An 18,047-nucleotide genomic window follows, 5' to 3' on the forward strand; every position below is an offset into this window, starting at 1 on the left:
GGTTTGTACCGGTATGCTAATGAGTTCTCTCGCAGCGATGGGGGCGTCCCCATCGCAGGAGCAGCGATGGGGGCGTCCCCATTGCAGCTCGAAAACTGATCGCAGCGCCGCCTCTCTGGTCTTCGGTGTCCTCCCTTTGCTTCTTCAGCGTACTGTCGGACGCCTGCGCAGTACGCTCTGTTCGACAAAGATTGCCGAACGTACTGCGCATGCGCGAAATTGCGATCCCAGCCATAGTGCGGGCTCCGAACTTTCGCGCATGCGCAGTACGTTCGGCAATCTACGCCGAACAGAGAGCATACTGCGCAGGCGTCCGACAGACGCTGAAGACGCAAGGGGAGGACACCGAAGACCGGAGAGGCGGCGCTGCGGTGAGTTTTCAAGCTGCAATGGGGACGCCCCCATCGCTGCTCCTGCGATGGGGACGCCCCCATCGCTGCGAGAGAACTCATTAGCATACCGGTACAAACCGGTATTTTGAACGAACGGCGCGGCGGAGAGCACTTCTACAGGTAAGAGACGAATAGTCTTTTTAAAGGCTATTCCGACGTGGTAACTAGAAAAAAAAGTGTTTTAGTGGTAGAATCCCTTTAAACAGTTTTGCACAAATGAAGTGTGCGAATATAAAAAAAACTTTTAATCTATTAAGATCTGTTTCCTTCTGCAGTTATTAAGCTGTTCTCCTGCTCATCTTCAATCTGTTTACATATGATTGGTCTCAGAATTCAGAACATATAGAACTCTATGGAGAAGGGAGCAGTGGAGTAGTGGGATGTAGATGGCTAGTAAATTGATTTTTTTTTTTTTTTTTGCGTAAATACACATGCAACAAATGCTACAAGACTAATGAAATCACATTTTTTAAATTTGTAAAACGTGAAAAAAATGGATGAATATATGTTTACATAGACATTAATGTTAATAAAACGCAACAGATTATTTTTTTTATTATTTATTTATTTTTTTAAATGTGGCAAATTTCCCCCCTGCATTCTGCAGTACAATTATACTGTATATATAAGGCAGGCTATCGGCTGCATGTGGCTACAGCTATGTGAGCATGCGCCCAAAGCCATGTCCCAGCTGGATCAGTGCTCTTTTAATCGTAAATGATGCTGCTTTGTACATGATGCAGTACATATGGTGCAAAAGAAAAATTCAGCATTGTGTCAATTCTTTGTCAGAATTTTCAATGCAGATTAAAAAATTAAATGAAATCTCACAAGTACTTGCAATTCAAAGAAGGTACAAGCATAAATACACATGCAAATATCTGATTGAGCAAACACTATTTTGTTAGCATTTGTAAACTTTGGACCCAGTAATTTCTAATTTTAAGTAAAAGTTTAACAGGATAAAGTCATCAATATGCAGAAACAACCTGCAAGAAACATCTATGACCTATGTTCTATATGCAGTGATGGGACTGGGGTCTCTAGGAACCACGAGTAAAATTAATTCATATACAGCTACATATCACTATTGCTCACACTCTGAATCCCTCTTAGCTCTGTGAGCTGAGGATATGTGCTCACAGAGCAGCAGAAAGACACTGTAAGATGAATGGGGTCCCTGAGGTGTTAAGAAGATAATGGTTGGCCTGATTCTGCACCTAGATGTGTCCACAGTACATTTTTTTTTTTTTTTTTTTTAAAAACACGCCGCCGTCGCCAACAACACAGAGTTTCTTAATCTGCCCAGTATATTGTACTGACACATATCCTGGCTGAGATGCTATATGATTAGTATCTGTATGAGGGTACTGTGTCGTACCAGAGTGTGCTGAGGTGCTGAGGGGCCCACTCGGCTCAGGGGCCCTCTGAGGGATTCTCCTGAAGCCAGTCCAAGCCTTTCTATATGTGTATAACTTATAAACAGTTTACACAATTCTGAATAGACACCTGTACCTTTAAAAAGTACTGTAGGCTACATTCCTAATACCATTAGCTTTATTTGGAACATTAACCTTCTCTGACATCATTTATCATTAATGCATTTTGTAATAGGATTTATTAACAAGTGTTGACCGAGTATAAAATAGATCTTAGCAGAAATCCCCTTATTGATCTTTTATATTTTATTTGGTCACCCCCTAGGCCATCTTTTTTTCTAAAATGAAATAACTCATTTTATAAGTAATATGAACAGTTGTAAATGACACACTTCTGAGCTACTGCCAGCTGCTTTAGTGCTGTGAAGCATTCCTTCATGACTAATCTGGTCCAAGGGAAAAGCAAAATCCAGCACAATGATGGGAAAGGTGTAGAATCCTTTTACACAGTAGGGGACAGGAAATACTCTCTTAATACAAGCAAATTACCAAACACCCAACCTTTATCAATATTAACCCTCTAGCCATTTGTCAATCTTGTGAAGAATTCTATCCGTCTCTATGAAAAAACCTCTTAATGTTATACAAAAATACAACCGAAATTGCTCATAGCTTTGATATTCATTTCAATTTAGGTCAGCGGGTTTCATTTGAAGACATTTGCAGGGGGTGCACTGCAATATTTGCATTGTTTATTTCAAATGACATGGATGACGAGTAGAATAATAATGCATCAATGGTTCGTCACAATAAAGAGATCAGAAGTTGTGTGCCAAAGATAGCAAGGTAAGAGAAATGAGTTCTTAAATAACAAGTAGCAAGTGTCCAAGAAGACATACAAAGTCCTATGACTGCACGGCTATTACCAGCATGACAGATGCCTTGTGGTTTTCCTGCTTTTTAAACATCGTGTACCCTGAACAAAACATTGACATACACACCGGAAACAATTAGCAAATGCAAAGAGGCCATCAATGCGTAATCTTTGAAAATCTGTTTATTTTTAGCCAGCTGACAGAAACATAATGTGGCTTTGTTTTACATTGTTCCAGGCCTATGGTGTGTACGTGCTTTATTTGACTTCTCCACAGAGCTAGAACTCTGTATACAAAGACTGTGCTTTTAATCCATTTTTATCCTAAAAGTGTGGCAAATTAACAGAGCGAAGATAAATATATATAAATATATATCTTCAGACACTTTCATTTTTTTCACATTTTGGTACGGTGAGGCCCCCCTCCATCATCATGCACTCCATAATAAAAATAATAATAATAATGAAAAATAATTATTTTTAGAAATTTTTGCAAATTGGAGTTCAGATCAGCTGTATGAGGCCACTTCCAACACCTATACCGACTATACCAAGCACAGAATCCGAAGTAGTTGACTCTGTGTCCTCTACAATGGTTGGGCTGCTGCTAAACTCGTTCCTCGCACTCTGCCGTGATTGTTCCGGCACCTCACCAGCTCGCTGGGAAGCCATATAACGAGCATGTTGTTGGCGACGGTGATCCCCCTCAGCTCCGCTTGAGGAGAACTCTGTTGACTTCTGGCTATCATCATAGCTGTTGTTGTTTTAGAATTTTGCGACAAATTAGATTTTCTTTTTCCAGGCATGTTTAAAATTGGCAAACTGCCAATTTGGATTAAAGGTGTTTCCAGTGTGTTATCCTGGAGCAGAGCAGATAATATGCAAATGCGTGTACAAAATGGACTGAGGGTTAGCATGTGTTTACACAGAGAGATAACAGACCTGGCTTTATCAGAAACCTTAATGTTAAATCACGTACCTGTACGTCAGGGAATGTGGTTAGTTCCCGCATTCCCACGTACCTGTACGTGATGGAGATCGCACGGGCTCAGAAGCAGATCGTGTGCGATCTCCATGGGAGGCCGGCTGTATCTGACAGCCAGGCTTCCCCTGTAGCAGCAGGGACGGTGATTGCACTGACCCCCGCTGTTTAACCCTTAAGGTGCCATGAGCCATAGTGATCATGGCACCCTAGGGGTTTGGCCGGCTATAAAGCATGCTGCCGGCTGCTTAAGGAGTCTGTGTGCTGTAATTTACAGCTACACGCTGCTCCTTAATCCCTCCCCCCATCGGAGCGAGCTCCGATGGGGGGAGGGTTAACCCCTTGGATGCCAGGACGAGAGGAAGCTAGTCTATGCATCTGCATAGCTGGCTTCCTCTATAGACTTGCAATACACGTGTATTGCAAGTCTATAGTTAGTATAGAACCAGCGATCCTCTCTGATCACTGGTTCTAGTGTGCTTGCAGCACAAATAAAAAAAATGTAAAAAAGGTTTTTTTAAAAAAAAAATAAAGTGTGTAAAACAAACAAAAAAACAAACAGTTACATTTCTTGTAAATCTGGAAAATCGCTGTTACACTTGTAAGCCTTGTAACGTCCAAAATAAATTAATATACAATCAAAAGATGATGCCGATATAAAGCAGAGATATGGGAGATAATATTTATTCCTGTATTTTGGTGGTATGACTATCTGCCTGAAAATCAGAGAATTTCACATTTTGAAAATTGCAATTTTTTTCCAAATTTCCATCAAATTTCCTATTTTTTTTAATAAGTAAATACAAAAATATTGATTAGTGTTTACCACTAACACGAAGTATAATGTGTTACGAGAAAACAGTCTCAAAATCACTTGTGTAAGTTAAAGCGTCTCAAAGTTATTGCCATTTAAAGTGACACATGTCAATTTTGAAAAAATAGGCCTGGTCCTTAACATACTTTTGGGCTGTGTCCTTAAGGGGTTAATATAGTACGTGAACATAAATTCGTAACTGTCATGAAGCCATGTCATTTACCAGGATAAAAAGTAGCCTATTTCATAATCGAGGTTACAAACTATCTATGTGCCAGATTTCATTCAAATCCGTTAAGCCGTTTTTGCGTGATTGACTAACAAACATTCAAACTTTCACATTTATAATTATATTAGTAGGATATAGGATAGGATTGTCCACAGTTATTTCTTATGCTTAATATGAAATGTCTGATGAAAATACAAAGAGAGACCATTTTTCTTGTTTAATCCTCATGAAAGGTGCTGCCATCATTACTGAACAATGTATCTATACGGCTATAACAGATGGTAACCCAAGCATGTGGCTGTTACTTCCCTGGTAAGCAACAATTTGAGTATCTGCAGATATCAATTACCCCCTGAGCAGACACAGGTACATTCAAATATATAATATTATCAACATTTTAAAGATACGCAAAAACATTTTCTACCGTAAATCTTGGAGATAATTTGGGTAGGTCTATTTCAGCATTCGCTGTCTTCAGTAGTTGTTCCTGGGCATGTGCCTGTGTAAATGTAGAAAATATTATTTGTACAAATTCAGATGACATTATCTGCACAGACAGACAGGTTGCTCAAAAAAATACACATATAAAAAAAAAAAAATCAAAAATTAATTTTCTGCAAGATTTTGGAATGGGTGTGTGGGAATTTGTGCCCATTCATTTAGAAGAGCATTTTTGAGGTCAGACAAGGGGTACTGTCTTAAAATCGCTATTCTAATTACTACCAAAGATGTTCACTGCAGTTGGAGTAAGAGCTCTGTGTGGTGGTAAAGTTCTTGCACACAAAATCAACCAATTATGCCTTTGTGGACCTTGCCTTGTGCACTGAAAAAGAAAAGAGATTTTCCCCAAACTACTGCCACAATGTTGGAAGCGCACAATTTTCCTTCACTGGAAGTAAGGGTTCTAAGCCAACCCCTGAAAAACAAACAAAATATTACCGCTCTTCCACCAATCCTAACAGCTAGCCAAATGCAGTTAGGCATGTCTGGTTCACATCTGTGTTTGGTAATCCGTTCGGGAAGTCCACATGGAGACCCTCGGAACGGACTACTGAGCACATTGGCAAGCGGTGTGCAGTGAAAGCACACGGACCCCACAGACTATAATAGAGTCCATGTGCTTTCCGCACGAGTCATACAGACAGGAAGTCTGTGAACATGCGGACACCATGCGGAAAGCACATGGACCCCATTATAGTCTATGGGATCCATGTGCTTTCACTGCACACCGCTTGCCAATGTGTTCGGTATTCCATTCGGGGGGTCTCTATGCGGACTGATTACTGAACGGATTACTGAACGCAGATGTGAACCAGGTCTAACATTCTCCTGGAATTTTCAAAATCCAGACATCAGATTGTCAGATGGAGAAGCGATTTGTCACTCCACAGAACATGTTTCTACTAGTCCAATAATGAATTACTTTATTTCACGTAACATTTGTTGGGGTTTTAAGGCTTGCAGCTTGAATCAACCAGCACACAGTTTTTCCGGTGATGTTAAAATCTGTAGAGGCTTGGAACTCTGCAGCTGAGAGAGCGGAGCACTGGTAATTTTCTTTGTAATATGTACCTCAGATTTTGACATCTCTGCTTTATAAAAATTTGTGTGGTTTGCAATTTCATGACTGAGATGCTATAGTACCTAAACACTTCCACTTTTCCATAATACGCTTCACAGTTGACTGGAATATCTAAGAGGAAAGAAATCTCATGAACCCAATTGTTGAGGTGACCAATCTTATTAAGCTTCATGCACATTACCAAGTGTGCAGGCTGAGGCTCTTCTGATGTGGGGGAAGGGGGGTCTGATGCTCTGATCCGTTAATTATAAAACAAAGAAAGGAACGCCCAATTGAAGACAACTGGGGACCTCAGACACTTGGGTGAAAGCCGAGTGCATCCTATCCTATCCTATCCTACTAATATTATAAATGTGAAGGTTTGTGTGTTTGGATGTTTGTTCCTCAATCACGCAAAATCGGCTGAACGGATTTGCATGAATTTTGCCACATACAGCTACTTTTTATCCTTGTAAATGACGTCACTACACGACCGCAGTGAAGGAATTTAGGTTCACACAACACTAAAGGACGTGTGTTGACATCATCACAGGTCCTTGAGCCATTCTCAGATAGGATCATGCTAGGCAGTGGGCGGAGCTACATGCTATTTTGTGGGCGGAGCTATATAGGATGTTGCTGGAACGTGTGTAAGCTGAAGAAAATGGAGTCTCATAGAAGATCAGGAGACTACAGAACATGCAGGCTGTGTGTGGGCAAGAGGACTACATCGGGTGTAGAGTTTCAGTGCGTATTACAGGGAATGTGTTGTTCTGCCTCTGATGTAGGAGGGGGGAGAACTTCGGCACATTTCAGCAACATCCGTTCAGCCCTTTGTAACAAAGAAGCTGCTCAGACAGTCACATAACCAAACCCCTGTAATCACAATTGCCCGATATAGCAGAGGTTAGGCAGCGCTGTAGCACACCTCTATAGCTTCTACATATGCAAACATGTACATACAGCTGGGTATCCTATGCATATGCAGCGTTGTAGCAGAGTCGAGACACGGGAGCAGGCTGATCGAACTGTAGCAAATTTCTGCAACATCCATTCAGCCGTTTCCAACACAGAAGCTGCTCAGACACTGACATAAGAACACCCCTCTAATCCAAATGGCCAGATGTAGCAGAGCTTAGGCAGCGCTGTAGCACAGCTGAGTACACTCTCCATATGCAGAGATGTACATACAACTGAGTATGCTACGCATATGCAGCGATGTAGCAGAGCCGAGACACGGGAGCAGGCTGATAATTAACAACAGCAATTGGCTAAATATAAGCGGCTCAGCGCCAACACCAACCCGCAGTCGAAGTTGCGGGCAGATGCTAGTTCCACTATAAAACTTGTCCCCCTCAGCTTGCACCCTAGATCGTGTGCATGAGGCTCAACAGTTCCTCAGTAGAATTCTTTTACGGTACAGATGTTTATAAAGGCAGACTGTATAGCTAGGTTCTGCATTTTTGCACTGAAGGGACAATAGGACTAAATGAAATATCTGAATTCAATGATTATGAGGTGTGTCCCAATACTTTAGTCATTGTAGTTTATGTATTCTCTGTATATTTTATATAATATTACATGCATACATATAATACTAGGGGTAGATAGTTAGCAAGAGGGCAGCATGAAGTAGTGACAGAAACCCTGATTCAAGGGGTTTATCTTTTCTTTTCACTTATTTTTTATAATATGGCTGTTTGGAGAGAAGTCGCTTAGTCCTACTATACCATAAAAATTGGACTACACTCACGCTTCGATCCCTACCTGACACTGAGAGTCTGGTAAGACTGTGCTGTGCTTTTTGTTGATATGTGTGTCTGGTAGTAAGCCATACGTACAGTTAGTACTTATTGTCTAGTGAGTGTTCAAATGAGCAGGGTTTTGTTTCACATTTTTGTCTGAAGTTAAGGCTTTATTTTATTTTGCTGGGTTTCTTTTTTTTTTTTTTAAACAAACCTGTTTGCTACAGTTTCATGTCCCTGTCTCTGGCCGATTGGGACCACACCATTGCTGCTACTGAGTTAACTTCTCATACATACACACACACACACACACACACACACACACACACACACACGTACGTATATGCGCTCCTCTACTTTATGCTACCTTCAACAGGGCTTTTATTAAAATATCCCACTCAGTATATTATTATTTAGTGATCTGCCCACAGAAACAGTAAAATGTGCAACAAAAACAGGTGAAAGATACTCCTTGGAGCCCCGTTAAAGGCTATACATGGCAGTATCTCCTTACAATGACTTATTATTCTACACATCAAAAAACCTGAAACGGACAACTAACCTTTCCTCTAGGAGAGAGGGAAGTCACTTGAATTTCAACCAATCTTGGTGGGACAAAGGGTTTTTCTGAACTGTATTCCTGTAAAAAAAGAAAATAGAACTGTTTAATATCATGCTGACTATACAGTATTTGCATGCCTTTAGAACCCTTAGGCTACTATCCACAATATTATGCAGTACAAGTTTTCACTGTCAACGCTCTTGGGGCATACCTCAAAATGTACCCATAATCACCGATTCACCCAGTGGCCTTTTTGCCTTGGTTAGGCTGGTATACTTTTGTTTTGCTGTATGGAATATCACTGCAAATAGCATCATTCTATAATAAAGAGCCCAGTAAACAAAAAAAAAAAAACCACCACACTGTCAATGCCACAGTTGGCCTATACAGTGGAATCCTTTGGAGGTACAGGGAGTACACGGAGAAATCCTTGCAACATAAAACTCTGACAAACACAACAAATAATGTGAATGCAACCTTATCTGACACACTCAGGGAAAGATTAGTTTAACTGTATAGAGATTTCTAACACATCTGAAAATGTGATGATAAAGTCATTGAAGAATTTAACACTTTACTATGCTAAGCCCAGTTGTGTATGGTCATTTTACCACTGTTCCTGATGACATCAGTTCAGAAGTGCTACTAATAGTTACAAACAAATATTGAACGAGTAAAGTTTTATCTACAACTACAGCATTCGGATAACAGTATCATGTAGGAACATGCCAGGGAACAGTCTGTTCTAGTCCTAAAAAAGAAATTTGCTTGCAGTTTAATAACAGCACAACAATATCATAGCAGTCCTGACACAGAATGGCATAAAATGTCACTAAAACGTGACCCGATTCACCAACTACTGACAGAAAATCTGTGGCTTATGGTAAAGCATCTGACCGCAACACTGAAGACAGAACAAGGGTGGAAATATTCACTTTAAGAAAACAGTGGAGACCTACAGAATATGGCAGACGCCATATTTAAACACCTGACATCTGCTGTATTATTACGACGTACGTCAGGAAAGATTAAAAAACTGTTTAGATGCGATTTTCATAAAATTGCAAGACTTTTGGGTGTTATCATAGTTACTTAAAGGGTTGTATGGTTTCAGACAAATATTGAGAGATAAACGTTACTACTTTTTTAATGAAAATTTGTACAATTTTCCAATATACTTTCTACATCAATTCCTCACAGTTTTTTAGATTTCTTCTTGCGGACATTCTTTGTTCAGTTCCAGTGGATAAAAAAAATCAGCCCATGGTCATGTGATGGACACACAGGCGCACAGCACGTTACCATACAGATGTCCGATTACTGTGCACCTGTGTGTCCATCACATGGCCATGGATTGTATATCACATGACCATGGACTGATTTATATCCACTGGGAATAAGTAGAGTGAATAACAGCAAGCAGAGAGATCTTGAAATCTGCGAAGAATTAATACAGAAAGTACATTGGAAAATTGTACAACTTTTCATTATGCAAACAATAATATTTGTTTATTAACCCCTTAGCGACCTTTGACGTACTATTACGTCATGGACGCGAGGTACTTCGCGCACCATGAAGTAATTGTACGTCATGGTGATTCCGCCCGCCCGGAATCGGAACTGGGTGATGGCTGTTACTGACAGCTATCACCCTTTTCCATAACCTCCGGTCGGTACTTTTACCGATCGGAGGTTTTAACCCTTTGATTGCGATGGTCAAACATGACCACCGCAAACAAAGGGTGCCGCGATCTCTCCCCCCCCGCCGGCACCCCCCGCAGTGAGATCGGTGGGTGCCGGTATCTGTAATATGTAGTCTGGGGTCTGGTTAGTGACCCCAGACAGCCCTGAGCACTCACTTACCTGGTGATGCTCCCGGCGTCTTCTGGAAGTGAGTCTGTGCTGTCCGCACAGCTCACTTCCTGTTTCTCGAGTGAGACACGTGCAGGCTGTCACTGCAGCCTGTGTCTCATTCTATAGTAGAGAATCAGTGATGCAATCATCACTGATCCATGTGTCCCATAGGGACACAAGAACAAGTAGAAAAAAAGTGTAAAAAAAAAAATAAAGTATTTGAAAACAATTAATAAAGTTATAAAGTCCCAAAAATCCTTTTTTTCTATAAAAAATGAATTATGTAAAAAAAAACACAAAAAATTAATAAAAACAATACATATTTGGTATTGTCACGTCCGTAACAACCTGTACAACAAAACTGAAACAATATTTAATGTACACAGTGAACGGCGGTAAAAAATAACGGAAAAAACCCGCCGGAAGTAGTGATTTTTCGCCATCTCACCTTACAAAATGTGCTATAAAAAGTGATCAAAAAGTCATATGCACCCCAAAATAGTACCAATAAAATGCACAGGTTGTCCCGCAAAAAATAAGCCCTCAACCAACACTGTCAAGCGAAAAATAAAAATGTTACGCCTCTCAGAAGATGGCGATGCAAAAATCACTGATTTATGTCCCCAAATGTGTTTTTGTTCTGCAGACTTAGTATCGCATAAAAAAATAACATAAATGAGGTATCGCCGTAACCGTACCGACCCGCAGAATAAAGGTCACATGTTACTTATACTGTACGCTGCATGGCGAAAAATGTAAAAGGTAAAACTCAATGCAGGATTGATTTTTTCTCTTTTAAATCCAGCAAAAAAAGAGTTAATAAAATGTAATCAGTAAGTTTTAGGCACCCCAAGATGGTGTCATTACAAAATACATCGTATTCCGCAAACAACAAGCCCTTATATGGCCACGTCAGCAGAAAAATAAAGAAAATATAGCCTCTACCAATGTGAAGACAAAATCACGCAAAATCGCCAAATCATTAGAACACAACTGGGTGCGGCAGGCAGGGAATGTATAAGCTGTGCAAGCGAATATCAGGGGACACCCCAGATTTACAGCTTATGAGGGAAAATATACCAGAAGTGACCCCCAAAGTGACCCCAGTGTGACTCCCCCAATCATAGGAGCTACTGGGGGTACAGTAGTGTCTGCAATGTCCTCCACACCGCTTATACATTCCCTCTTCGCCATCCGCTGTGCAGTCACGTCCGGGATACTAATACTCACTACACCCCCTGATAAATTATTTTAGGGGTGCAGTTTTCAAACTGCGCTCACTCCTTTGGGGAATCCACTTTTCTGGTACCTTACAGGCTCTACAAACATGACATGGCGTCTAGATACCAAACATCTGAATCTGTACTCCAAAAGCCTCATCGCGCTCCTTCCCTTCTGCGCCCTGCTGTGCGCCCAAACTGCAGTGTATGCCACATGTATGACACTGGTGTAACTGGGGTAATGTCATATGTGAGTATAAACTGATATTAGGGCACATATATGACACTGGTGTACCCCGGATAACGTACGTAATGTCATATGTGGGTATAAACTGATATTAGGGCCCAGCCAGACACAGAAGGGAAGAAGGTTATTTGGTTTTTGGAGCACAGACTTAGACGGTTTGGTTTTTGGATGCCATGGCACTTTTGCAGAGACTCTAAAATTTCCCCTACAAAATGGGGTCACTTCTTGGGGAATTCCAGTTTACTGGCACCTCCAGGGCTCTGCAAAAACAACATGGCGCCCAGAAAGTCCCTCTAACTCTGTACCCCAAAAGCTAAAAAGCGCAGTGCTCCTTCGCTTCTGAGCCCTGCTGTGCGCCCAAGCAGCAGTTTATACCCACATATATAATTTTTTTGCCCCTCGGGAAGGCCCACTTAATAGTTTTAGGAGTGCAGGTCTCTGACAACACAAAGTGGGTGCAATGCATTGGATACCAAAATGGCATATTTCTTTAAAAATTTCAATTTTTGGGAAGCATTTTTAGTCTCAAAATCATAATACCACTTGATACATTCCTTGACGGGTGTAGTTTCTAAAATGGGGTCACTTTTGAGGGGATTCTATTGTATTGATACTTTAGGGGCTCAGCAAATGCGACATGGCACCTCAAAACTATTCCAGCAATATATGCCCTCCAAAATCCAAATAGCGCTCTTTCCATTCTGAGCCCCAACATGTACCCATACAGCAGATTATGATCCCATATGGGGTATTGCCGTGTTCAGGGGAAATTGTGTAACAAACTGTGGGGGGCTCTTAATTCTCTAACTACTTGCAAAAATTAAAAATATGGCGCTAAATGGACGATTTATTGGAAAAAAAGTAATTTTTCATTTTCACATCTCAATGGTAAAAAAATCTGTGAAACACCTGTAGGGTCCAAGTGCTCACTAAACCCCTTGATAAATTCCTTGAGGGGTCTATTTTTCAAAATGGGGTCGTTTTGGGGGGGGGGGGTTTCTACTGTTCTAGCACTTCAGGGGCTCCCCAAATGCAACATGGTGCCTGAAACAGATTTCAGCTAAATTTGCCCTCCAAAATCCCAATAGCGATCCTTCAGCTCTGGACTTTACAGTGTGCCCATAGATCACTTTACATCCACATGTGGGGCATTTCTGTAGTTGGGGCAAAGTGCTTGACAATTTGTGGGGTGCATTTTCTTTTTTAACCCCTTGTGGAAATGCATAATTTGGGGTTAAAGCTACATTTTATAGCAAAAAATGTCACTTTTCCTTTTGTTGGGCCAATTCTGTTACACTCCTGTAGGGTCAAAGGGCTCACTAAACCCCTTGGTAAATTCCTTGAGGGGTATAGTTTCCAAAATGGGGTGACATTTTGGGGGTTTCCACTGTTTTGGCACATTGGGGGCTCTGCAAAAGGGACATGGTGCCTGAAAAGTATTCTAGTAAAATCTGGCCTACAAAATCCAATTAGCGCTCCATCCGCTCTGAGAGCGACCGTGTGCCCGTACATTAGGGTACCAGCACATATGGGGTATTGTCGTGTTCAGGAGAAATTGTGTAACAAAATGTGGGGTGCAGTTTCTCCTTTAACCCTTTGTGAAGATGAAAAATTTGGGGCTACAGTGACATTTTATTATAAAAAAAAAGTAATTTTTCATTTTCACATCTCAATGGTAAAAAATCTGTGAAACACCTGTAGGGTCCAAGTGCTCACTATACCCCTTGATAAATTCCTTGAGGGGTCTAGTTTCCAAAATGGGGTGACATTTTGGGGTTTTCCACTGTTTTGGCACCTTGGGGGCTTGGCAATCGGGGCATGGCGCCTGAAAAATATTCTAGCAAAATCTGGCCTACAAAATCCAATTAGCGCTCCATCCGCTCTGAGAGCGACCGTGTGCCCGTACATTAGGGTACCAGCACATATTGGGTATTGTCGTGTTCGGGAGAAATTGTGTAACAAAATGTGGGGTGCAGTTTCTCCTTTAAACCTTAGTAAATGTGTAAATTCTAGGGCTAAATGAATATATTAGTGACAGAAATTGAAAAATGTAAATTTGACCTCCAATTTATTTTAATTGTTGTGAAATGCTGAAAGGGTTAAGAAACTTTCTAACTGCTGTTTTGGATTCTTTCAGGAGTGCAGTTTTTAGAATGGGGTGACTTTTGGGGGGTTTTATTAGAGAGGCCTTTCAAGTTCCCTTCAGAACTGAACTGGTCCCTTGAAAAATGTGTTTTGGAAATTTTCTTGAAAATTTGGAAAATTACTGCTTGACTTGTAAGCCTTATAATATCTGAAAAAAATGAAAGGGTGCTTAAAATTTGATTGCTACATAAATCAGAGACATGGTTAATTATATTTATGAAAAAATTCGGGTAGTATGACTTTCTATTTGAAAGGCTTGCAATTTCAAAGTTTGAAAACTGCATTTTTTTCAAAATTTTCACCAAATTTCCTATTTTTTCATAATTAAAGACAAAACATATCGACGAAAATTTACTACTGACATGAAGTACAATGTGTTACGAAAAAACAATCTCAGAATCACTTGTGTAAGTTAAAGCGTCTCAAAGTTATCGCCATTTAAAGTGACATGTCAGATTTGAAAAAAGAGGCCTGGTCCTTAAGTCACTTTTGGGCTGTGTCTCTAAGGGGTTAATATTTGTCTAAAACTGGACAAACCCTGTACATGTCCACTAGTGCCACAAGAGGCAGAGAACAGAGAGTGGTAGAAGAGTCCGTGGGAGAGTGGTTTGCGTATGAAAAAAATATCTGGGGACTGGTAAATAGATCTGTAGTTTGGACTGATCTAGGGTCTGTATTTATTTAAAGGAGGTAGTCTGAGGCCTGAATTAATTTTGAGGTCATGTCATGTGTATATATAAGATAAGAATTATAGGGATTCTATCATTAAAATGACATTTTTTGTCGATCACACGTAGGAATAGCCTTAAGAAAGGCTATTCTTCTCCTGCCTTTAGAGGTCTTCTCTGCACTGCCGTTCGGTAGAAATCCCGGTTTTCTTTGCTATGCAAAGGAGTTCTCTTGCAGCACTGGGGCGGGCCTCAGCGCTCAAACAGCACTGGGGGCATAGCCAATGCTGCGAGAGAAATCTCCGGCAACGCCTCTATCTTCTTCTAGAACGCCCTCTCTCTGTGTCTTCTTCCGTCCTGGGTTTCAGTCTTCTAGGCCTCGGGCAGAGCCAACTGCGCATGCCCACAGGCCACAAGAAAATGGGCACTTACACCAGCTTACTGTGTAAGCGGTCATTTCTCTTGTGGCCGCGGGCATGCGCAATCTGCTCTGAAAACCCAGGACGGAAGAAGACACAGGGAGAGGGTGTTCCAGAAGAAGATAGAGGCGTCGCTGTAGATTTCTCTTGCAGCATTGGGGCCGCCCCCAATGCTGGAAGAGAAATCATTTGCATACCGAAGAAAACACGGATTTCTACTGAACAGCAGTGCGGAGAAGACATCCAACAATGTTTTAACAATGTATGTGAATAAAGGACTGCATTTTTAAAGAAGAGACTGTTTTGGGTGAGTACCCCAGTTTCTTTTTTTTTCTTCTTTTTTCATTCTTTCTTAAGGCTATTCCTTCATGTTAGGGACAAAAAAAAATAGCATTTTAATGATAGAATCTCTTTAATAATGTCTTATTTGGAGTCTAAAGTAATTTAGGAGTCTAGTTTAGATATGAATTATCTATGGAGGCCTATATGTTTCCTTTTCCCCCAAGTGAAAAAAGTTTACACTAACATAAAAGTAAAAAAGAAGGCAACATGAAATAATAGCCATTCTGCTATTTGACTTTTCAAGAACTTTCATTATTACATAACTTTCCTTTTCTAAATTCTTGATTCAGCGTTCATCAGTTACACACCTGGAAAAAAAAAAGTTTTCCTTACTTTTACAGTGATAATTCTGGCCATATCTTCACACAATGCATCCTTCTCTGTGGCCTCCCATTCAAAGAACTTTGAATAATCTTCTAACAACTTTGCTACAATTTTATTGGCTATTTCCTGCTGTTTCATGCCTTCAAAGCCAGAAGATACACTGTGAAAGAGAGAAACATATACATTAAAGATCACAAATTTCCCCAGCTCTCTAAGTTATTGTATTTTAAACAGGAATTTTTCAAACAATGACCAGAATAATTTCTCAATATTCTTATTTAGGCATGTCAGCACCAAAATGTATAAATGACCCTTTTAACTATGAGGCCTTTTACAGCTTTTTATATAAATGAAGTTGATGCTACTTTTCTCAGGCCGTAGGAGGATCAGCTAACTTGCCTACCTGTTTCAGAAGATCCCTGAACAAGCAGTTACATATACATGAATAGTAACACCTTCCTGGGCACTTTTTGTCAGCATAGAAAATAGCAGTTCAACTCTTGGGTACCTTCTTGAAATGCACGCTATACTTTAGTTATGTTATCGCCATTATCATAATCACAGATTTCACTTTAAAAATAAATAAATATAATAATAATCATCATCATCATCTAACAATAATACAGTAACAAGACTGAACTAAAACCCTTCTACCCAGGATTTCCAAATCACAAGAGCAATTCTAACATAATATTTCTAATACCGAGAAGAAATTTGCATTGTAGAAGTAACAATTACACTGGGCAACAAATTTCAACTTCCTTTCTGGTTCTTCAATGAAAGCAACTGATACATTTCAGTGTGCTGAATACAATAATGATAATGAAAATGCTGTCCTGGTTCCTATTTTTGTGATATGTAACATTTATCATTACGTATGAACAGAAAGTACATGTTTCACAATGCTTTCATTCTTATGCTTTTCTCTTGTATGAACCTTCTGGAGTCTCTCTAATGGTAGTCCAACAATAGTCTACAAGCATGTTGGGATTCCAGTAACCCTGGTAGCGATTTTCCATTATTGGTGAAATCGTTCTCCATGTTCATCGCTTACAGATCCTAGGTTGTCTGGGAAGAAGTCCAAGTGAGAATGGTAGGAACTGTAGTGTTAAAGACATGTGTCATCCTATGTCTCTAAAATTTGCCATCATGGTTTCAACAATTTCCACATAGTTGGATGCTTTCCCGTTTCCAAGAAAATCGTTAACAACTGTTTAGAAAGAACACCATGCCTCCTTTTCCACTGCTGCTAGAAGTTCAGTGAAATGTTCACTTTCCGTAACCTTCCGAATCTGTGGACCAATAAATACACCTTCCCTGAGCTTTGCTTCACTCAGGTATGGAAACATTTGTCTAAGGCAATGAAACAACTCACTGTCATGATGAAGGGCCTTTACAAAAAATCTTCATGAGTCCGAGTTTTATGTGTAATGGTGGCAGCAAGATATTTTCCCTGTCAACAAGGGGTTCATGCAGCACATTCTTTGTTCCTGGTTGCTTCTCATTGGCCAAGCTTTCACAACATAATGCTTGCTATCTGTACGGCTATCCTATTCACAAATAAAGCACAAAAACGTGGTGTATCCCAGCTGCATTCCCAGTAACAGTACCAATACCTTCAACTCATCACATATTTTCCACTTGTAGGAACTATACTGGATACATTCCAAAAGATGCTTCAGTGTATCATATGTCTCTCTTGTTTGTGCTCCATAAGCCACTGGAATTGAAGGCTTTTCATTCCCTTTGTACAGAAGTACTCCTTTCAGGCTCACCTTTGAGGCATCTATGAATAGTCTCCACTCATCTGGATTGTGGTCTATTCCAAGTGCTACCAGCAAGCCATTAATCTTTTTGCAAAAGCAAACTCTTCCATTCACTGCAAAAAAAATCTACAAAAGATTGGTGCCGCTGACTATATGAAGTGACCTTTACTCCAGTAGCAAGTAGGTTCCACCCTTGAAGACGTGAGCTGAGGAGTTCTGCTTTGGCTTTGCTAAGATCAAGGTCTGTGGAACAAGATGGATTTCTGAGCTACTGGGAACACAAGAGTATTCATCCTAGTCCATTGGATGATCTTCAACATCTGCTTATTCTTCCTCAATGGTCCAGTTGTCTGGGGGCTGTGGTACAGGCATCTCTGGTCCATGGAGAACTGGACAAAGGGCTGATGGGAGGTTTGGATAAACAACCTTTTTCCTCTTTGACACGGTCATGTCTTGAGCACTTGGTGTGGCACAAAAGTAACAGTCAGTGGTGTGATCTTTTGGTTCTCGCCATACCATTTGGC

General features: G+C 40.5%; 1 protein-coding gene across 7 annotated transcripts in view; it reads right to left on the minus strand.

Annotated features, from left to right (window-relative positions):
* FAM13A (family with sequence similarity 13 member A) overlaps positions 1-18,047 on the minus strand; it is a 187,206-nt gene that overhangs the window by 115,134 nt on the left and 54,025 nt on the right. For 6 of the 7 annotated variants that reach the window (XM_075285036.1, XM_075285028.1, XM_075285012.1 and 3 more), the window contains 3 exons: positions 15,767-15,917; positions 8,539-8,616; positions 5,095-5,169 (listed from right to left, as the gene is read on the minus strand). In XM_075285036.1, the coding sequence (XP_075141137.1) occupies positions 5,095-5,169; positions 8,539-8,616; positions 15,767-15,917 (304 nt within the window). The remainder of the gene's footprint in view (positions 1-5,094; positions 5,170-8,538; positions 8,617-15,766; positions 15,918-18,047) is intronic. The other variant, XM_075285044.1, reaches the window with a different exon arrangement.

This window comes from Leptodactylus fuscus, chromosome 1 (genome assembly GCF_031893055.1).
Source record: "Leptodactylus fuscus isolate aLepFus1 chromosome 1, aLepFus1.hap2, whole genome shotgun sequence".
NCBI lineage: Eukaryota > Metazoa > Chordata > Amphibia > Anura > Leptodactylidae > Leptodactylus > Leptodactylus fuscus.